The sequence below is a fragment of the Orbicella franksi genome, chromosome 1 (genome assembly GCF_964199315.1).
Source record: "Orbicella franksi chromosome 1, jaOrbFran1.1, whole genome shotgun sequence".
Taxonomy (NCBI): Eukaryota; Metazoa; Cnidaria; class Anthozoa; order Scleractinia; family Merulinidae; genus Orbicella; species Orbicella franksi.
Genome location: NC_138145.1, coordinates 42,501,432 through 42,509,172, shown reverse-complemented (window position 1 = coordinate 42,509,172; position 7,741 = coordinate 42,501,432). Strand labels below are relative to the sequence as shown.

The following is a 7,741-nucleotide window of genomic DNA, read 5'->3' as shown; positions in this document are numbered from 1 at the left end:
TGATAATCAGTTGTCTAAATAGCCATCTGAAATAAGTTTACACTATTTTGCGGCCGCCATATTGGAGGACTAAGGAGGTCCTCCAACATGGCGCCTCCATACTAGGCTCTATAATTTTGCGCGGAACATTTCGACGAATATTGTTGCCTACGAGATGGCTGTATTGTTACGTACGAGGTGGCCTCGACTAAAAGCCTGATGGTTTCTAGAGGTCACCTAGCCTCACATTAAAATATTTATAAATACTGTACATTAAGTAAAAAGGTAAAATAAACAGAATGAATGAATGAATGAATGAATGAATATCTCAGCTTTGGGACAACGCACACACCTTAAACTTGGAGAACTGTCTTCCTAATTTATCGTCTATAATATTACCATTTCTTGACTTTATCCACTGAATGGCTTTTGATTTTATCTTTTATTGCGTGACAATGCACACACTCTATAACGTCACCTCGTTTTTTACGGCCAGTCTTTTTTGTCCCGGCGAAACGCCCATACATTTTCTCATAAGAAAACCCTGTTAATCCGGCCACTCTGTTAATACGGCCAACAGCCACATTCTGAAATCCCAACTGTATAATCGTCTATAATTTTACCCCGTTAATACATGATATAATACGGCCACTCGAACGAGTTATGTTCATCTTTCCATTGTTATTATTGTGGGTTTTGATTGAAGTTTTCAACTTTTTGTAAAATCATACCTGCATTTTGAATGCTTATTAAAGGGTAGCTGTTTAGAAGTGAGTTGTGATGTCTGTCAAGAAGTCACTTAAAATAGACCAGTTTTGAAATTCTGATCCTATCCCCGGCCGTCAGTATAATACGGCCACCCCGTTAATACGGTGAAATTTTCATTGCCAGTTGGTGACCACTGTATTGAATCAAGTGTAAAATCTTTCAGTTTCAAATGGTGAAGGTTAAAGCACTCAATAATCGAAACTCTTGAAGTAACATCTTAAAAACAGTCAATGACAAACCACAAGCTTACAATATCATCTACTGACTACAATAACTCAGTCAATGTTCAAATATATGTTTATATGATCAAAAAGAGTCTATTTTTGGTCGGGATTTTACCCGCCCACTCTTCCTCGAGTCATTTTTTACCGATAATTTATGGAAAAAAAAGTTTTCCTTTCTTACCAAGTTCTCGGTCATGTTTTATAATTATCTTTTTATTAATCATATTTCTGGTTTTTAAATGATCTTCTGCAAAGATCACGCGCAAACAGAAATTTGCTTCTTTTATTTCCGCTTGGCACGTCAGATGCTGCGAAACTAAAATGGTTTTAAGGATGGATAATTTATGCCAGCAACACATTGTAAGCAGTAAAACACAGACACACCTCTACAGTTTTTGTTTGGAGGAACGAACGGCTTAAGGCTACTGCGCAACGGTAAGTTAGTCGTTATTTCGTTTAAAACAATGCATTATTTGGGCCTCCACTGATAACATTTAACATATTATTATATGGAGAAGAGTGTTTTACTGGGAACTAAACCACTCGTAGATTCCATACGCCACTTCATCCGGGACCCGAGTGGCGTATTTTCCGTATGTCACCTTTGTGAGTGTCGTATCGTTCAATGACCTCACGATTCCCGCCTTTTGCTTTTGTTGAATTGGTTTCTCCATATAATAAAAAGAACATTACACGTTGGCTCGAAGATATGAATTTTATGTTCTCGTGGCAAGAACAATATCTCACTCGTTCGCTTCGCTCACTCGTGAGATATTGTTCTTGCCACTCGAACATAAAATTCATATCTTCTCGCCACTGTGTAATATCCTCTATTTATTCGAGATATCACAAAAACCTCCTCAAATTATGTAATGCTCTGTCGGGTCAAGGCGCGACGTTCCCGGATTTCAAACCTCTTCTAGCACAAATCTGCTAGCAGTCTATTGGTGATTTGCCCTGGAAATGCTACATGACCCGCCCAACCAGTTCTTCGGATTCCCTACGTTCAGGCTTATGAATAGACTGCAATGATCAAGAACGCACCTTTATATTTAGTTGACAAAGAAACTGCCCACCTCGCGAAACCAAGTAGAACTTTAAATCGTGCCATGACACTACAAAGAAATGTTCTTTACTGTGTACATGTACTACATGGCTTTGCTGGACGACCTATACGGAAGTCAGTTTTGGGATGTTCTGTACAAGCAACATCACCGATCAAACTCGACTCCATTCGTTGTTATACAGCTTGATTTTAATCCATTAACTCTTCTCTCGATTTTATAATGATACTTTTTCTCGGAATTTTGAGAGACTAGCCAACTGTTTTAGTTTCGACTTTTTCCAGTGCGAACTTCACAGCGGTAAGAAAAACGAATCTCTCATTTATTTCAACCAGTCCAAATTAAACTCGAAACTGTTCGGTAAAACTTAGTTTGATTTTGTTTGATTGATAACACGGGTGTCCATGGCTCATCAAGCTAGACAATTTACGCGTATCACGTTACCCTGTTGGGGGAAATGAGGCACTGAGTATAACAAGGAATAAATCTGAACAGGTTGATTTTGTGACCTGCAGCTATCCATGCATATTTCGGGCTTCTTGAGCTACTTTTAGCTTCTGAGGCAAAGTTTAAAGAGGAACCACAATTTACTGTTTTTCATTCCATATCCCGACATTGATTTTAAAAGAGTCTTCTATTCCACTTGTCGAAGAGGGCAAATCATGTTTAAACCTGAAGATGTTTACATTCAGTATCTCGGCGTTATAGTTTTTATGGGTTTAAAGACCCATCTCGCATACCGCCAAACAGATACGTTATATGATCATCAGTTTTCCTGGAATTTCGTGAAACACCCAAATGTTTCCTAGGTGCCATGCCTCTACTGAGGCTGGAGTGCATCACTAGGAGCGTGCAACTCCCATACTAAGCCCATGTTACGGCAGTTTTACAGACCGGTCTATTTTTAGGCTTCTTTTCCCGCGAAATAGGTCAGTTCCGGTCAATATGAGCGCGCATCGCTAAGGAAAAAAATGGCTGACCTCACATCAGGAGCCCATCACTTCTACCGGTGTAATGATGACGTCAGTTAACAATGAAGTCCGTGCTTGTAATCCACCCTGAGAAAAAAAATGACGGCTATACATTTTACCACAATACCTTGCGAACCTAACACAGCCGATAAGGCACAAAGAAAGCCAAATTTTTACAATATTTGTCCCTGTACTAAGGACATTGTGTAGCCTAGGTTTGAAGATTTTATAACTGTTCTGTACGTTTTTATAAACATTGTTAAGGTTTTCGTGCGCTAAGAACTATGGGTAAATGTACCAGTCGCCATCTTTTTTCCTACGGAGGAATGCTTACTAGATTTTCCTGTGTGGGTCTGAATTCGTAGTAAATTCAAATAAAAAATAGATCGGTCCGTGAAAACGCCGTGACCAGAATGTAGGGTAGCTGCACGCTCCTAGTGATTTGCTCCTGACTGAGGTAAGAACCTAATCTTGTATTTTTTGCCTTGTTAGTCGAAAAAATATATCTTTGCATTATTCATATTATCATATAGCGAAGTTTAATCGAAGAAATTTTCCTCCATGTCTTTTCACTCAAATTTCGAAGCCTTTTCGCGCGTATTTCAAGCTCAGTTAAGCTAATCACTCTGATCTGGGCATCGTTTGAAAGATCTTTTCTTGACGGCTGTTGCAGAACTTGAGTATAAGTAATGCCAGTTATGGTCAAAGGTGATGGCGTCGGAAGTGAAACAAAGGACAATGCTCGTTAGGGACGAAAAGAATAATTAAAGTTTTCTGACAGCAGTGATTCCTCCTATTTAAGGTCGATAACACATTCAGTAAAGAAAGAGGGGATTTATGATTTCTTCAGGTTATTTTCTTTATAACGGTAAGGTTTGATAAAGCCTGAGCACGAGGTGAAAACCTTCTATTCTGAGTCGGATCAACGTGTCCCATCTTGCATAAAACGGCCAGGTAGGAGCCAATAGCAGGCTTACCTCCAGCATTAAGTTCGCCGGTACTCATTTATACACCTAGGTGAAGAGAAGTACAAGTATAATGTTATTTTACACTATAGAGCTTAAATGGTATTTTCTTTTCACAGGGCTTATAGGGAAGGACGAAATGAACAATCTACACTACGTTTTTCAAGTCATCTGTGTTGGCTTGGCTATTGCAATTTTCCTTCTCCGCACCGGTCGGGGTGTAAAAGCTATAGAGGTCTGTAAAGAATGCTTGATTTTGCTAAATAATGAGGTGCTGAAAAAAAGAGAGGAGCAATTTGTTGATTTAGCTAGCATTGCTATCTATAGAACAATGTTTATGGCGTATTTTCGTATCCCTGATTACACAAATGCCATAAAATACGGCAGGCAACTTCTTGACATTTACCAAGAACGTGGAAAAACAGGCGAAGATGAAGGCATTCTATTTTTAAACCTAGCAACCATATACGAAAAACAATATAAATATGTAGAGGCAGGAAAACTTTATGAGAAAGCAATCAAGATCATGGGAGAAATTGGTAATAGGAGAGGGGAAGCAGCTGCATACGGAAACTTAGGAGTTATGTTTTCATCTCTTTGTGAATTCGATAAATCTAAAGAGTATCTTGGCAAAGCACTTGCAATCAATATTGAATCTGGTGACAAAGCAGGAGAAGCAAGCTGTTACGGAAACTTAGGGACTGTGTTCTACTCTCTTGATGAGTATAGCAAAGCTAAAGAACATCTTGAGAAAGCACTTGCAATCAGAATTGAAATTGGTGACAAAAAAGGAGAAGCGACAGATTTCGCGAACTTAGGAACTATTTTTCTATCTCGTGGTAAATATCACAAAGCTAAAAATTACCTTGAGAAAGCACTTGCGATCAGAATTGAAATTGCTGACACAGCCGGAAAAGCATTCTGTTACGGAAACTTAGGAACAATTTTTCTATCTCGTGGTGAATACGACAAAGCTAAAGAGTACCTTGAGAAAGCACTTGCGATCAGAATTGAAATTGGTGACAAAAAAGGAGAAGCAACAGATTTCGCGAACTTAGGAGCCATTTGTCTATCTCGTGGTGAATATGACGAAGCTAAAGAGTATCTTGCAAAAGCACTTACGATCACAATTGAAACTGGTGACAGAGCAGTAGAAGGAAGCTGTTACGGAAGCTTAGGGACTGTCTTTCTATATCTTGGTGAGTATAGCAAAGCTAAAGAATATCTTGAGAAAGCACTTGGGATCAGAACTGAAATTGGTGACAAAAAAGGAGAAGCGGCAGATTACGGAAACTTAGGGGCTAACTTTCAATCTCTTGGAGAATGTGACAAAGCTATAGAATATCTTGAGAGAGCACTTGCAATCAGGAAAGAAATTGGTGACAGAGAGGGAGAAGCAACCTGTTACGCAACCTTAGGAACTGTGTTTCAACGTGCTTATGAATATGACAAAGCTAAAGAATATTATGAGAAAGCACTTGCGATCAGGAGTGAAATTGGTGACAGAAAAGGAGAAGCAGCAGATTACATAAACTTAGGAACTAAGTTTCTATCTCGAGGTGAATACGAGGAAGCTAAAGAAAATCTTGACAAAGCACTTGCAATCACAGTTGAAATTGATGACAGAGCAGGAGAAGCAAGCTGTTACGGAAACTTAGGAAATGTGTTTGAATCTATAGGTGAATATGACAAAGCTCAACAATATTTCAAGAAAGGACTTGTGATAAGTAAAGAAATTGGTGATAGAGCAGGAGAAGCAGCAGATTACTTCAACTTAGGTGCGTTGTTTGATTCTATTGGTGAACCTGTCGTTGCTGAAGGTTATCTCGAGAAGGCACTTTCAATTAGTCAAGATATTGGAGACCTTGACAAAGAGTTTGCATGTCTTTGTGCACTTACAGCGGTGAAGGCAACCCAAAAAAAAACTCAGGAAGCATTTGACTATCTGGTCTTGAGTATGGAAAAAAGCGAAAGTCTGCGTGCTTTTCTAAGAGACAACGATCAATTTAAAGTATCGCTTTCAGATATTCGCAGCTTTCCTTATCGGAATCTTGCTGCCTTCTTTGTATTTGTGGGGAATCCTGACAAAGCCCTTTATGTTGCAGCGTTAGCACGCGCTAGGGCCTTGGCAGACCTGATGGCAACTCGGTACTCTGTTGAAAGGCAAATCTCTGCTGATCCGCAATCTTGGATTGGCATAGAGAATATTATGAAACAAGAAAGCAGCTGCTCTTGTCTGTACGTTTCTAATCATGGGGAGAAAATGTTTTTGTGGATTATCAAAACAAGTGGAGTCATGCATTTTCGAACAATAATAGTAAATGAAAGCGACATCGCTGCCGGATCATCTGACAGTTTAAATGAATTTTTTGCTAAAAACCTCCGCAGCTTTGGTATTTTACCCGAAGAGGATTGCGAAGATCGATCTTTAAATGACATTGAGCCAAAACCAGATGTCTCTCAGGAAGAGGAGATCGCCACTTTGCGACATGGAAGGGGTGAAGATGATCCCGAACAGAATCTAACCTTGTTCTACAATATGATCATCGCTCCTGTGGCCGACTTACTTGAGGGGTCCGAGATCATCATTGTTCCTGATCCCTGCTTGTGCCATGTTCCATTTCCAGCTTTACTTGATGACAGTGGAAAGTACTTATCAGACACGTTTAGGATTCGCATTGTTCCTTCCTTGACAACTCTCAAATGCATCCAGGACAGTCCTACTGACTATCACAATCAGTGTGGTGTTCTGATAGTCGGTGATCCTGAGGTTGGTAGAGTGCGTTACAATGGTCGTCGTACAACCTTCACACCATTACCCTTCGCAAGAAAGGAGGCAGAAATGATTGGCCGACTGCTGAGCGTTCCGCCTTTGTTAGGAGAGAAAGCAACCAAGCAGGTGGTACTTGAAAGGCTTCCTTCAGCAGGTCTGATACATTTTGCTGCACACGGTAATGCCGAAAGAGGAGAAATTGCCCTCTGTCCCGTGCGGTCTACTAAGAAGTTTCCTGATGAAAAAGAGTACGTTTTGACAATGTCTGACATTTCACAAGTTCAACTTCGAGCCAAACTTGTTGTACTTAGTTGTTGTCACAGTGGACGTGGGAAGATCAGAGCCGAGGGAGTTATTGGAATTGCTCGGGCGTTCTTAGGATCCGGTGCACGCTCAGTGTTAGTGGCATTGTGGGCCCTTGATGACAAAGCAACAGAGCAGTTCATGAGTCGTTTCTACGAACATCTTGTTGGTGGAGAGAGTGCCAGTGAATCTCTTCACGAGGCCATGAAATGGATGCGGAGTAACGGCTGGTCTAAAGTGAGGCAGTGGGCACCATTTATGTTGATTGGAGATAACGTGTCATTTAAGTTTGGAAAATAAGGGTAAGTTTTCAGATAACATAACAATAATTTTATCAATCTTGGGTTTTGAAGCCAGTATCCTTTAACCTGCATTTCATCAGAAGTAGCAAGATCCCGGCAAATCATGCCAATTCTGTTTGAAGATTGCTTCAACTATTTGAGAATACCTTTTAATATGAACTAATTTAATTTGGAGGGCGTACAATGCACTGTCAGAAACATTCTTTGTAAATGAAAGGAGTTTTCACCATGTGATAAACTCTCAACTGGGTTAAGCTTCTGATGGTTGGATTTCAAAAGTCAGGCCTATGTATTCCAGTAAAAAAGGCTGGCCGATGATGGAAGGCGACGTGGTACCTTTCAAAGTCGGTTAAAAATACAAAGATATGAACTTCATTCACATTCTTTTTTAA

The 7,741-nt window shown here is 39.9% G+C and overlaps 1 protein-coding gene across 1 annotated transcript; it reads left to right on the top strand.

Moving 5' to 3' along the window:
• Nucleotides 1-5,624: 5,624 nt before the first annotated feature.
• On the top strand, nucleotides 5,625-7,413 carry LOC145484673 (tetratricopeptide repeat protein 28-like). Its single transcript, XM_081463278.1, has one exon. The coding sequence runs from the start codon at nucleotides 5,929-5,931 to the stop codon at nucleotides 7,345-7,347; it is 1,419 nt and encodes a 472-aa protein (XP_081319404.1). The 5' UTR covers nucleotides 5,625-5,928; the 3' UTR covers nucleotides 7,348-7,413.
• Nucleotides 7,414-7,741: the final 328 nt, after the last annotated feature.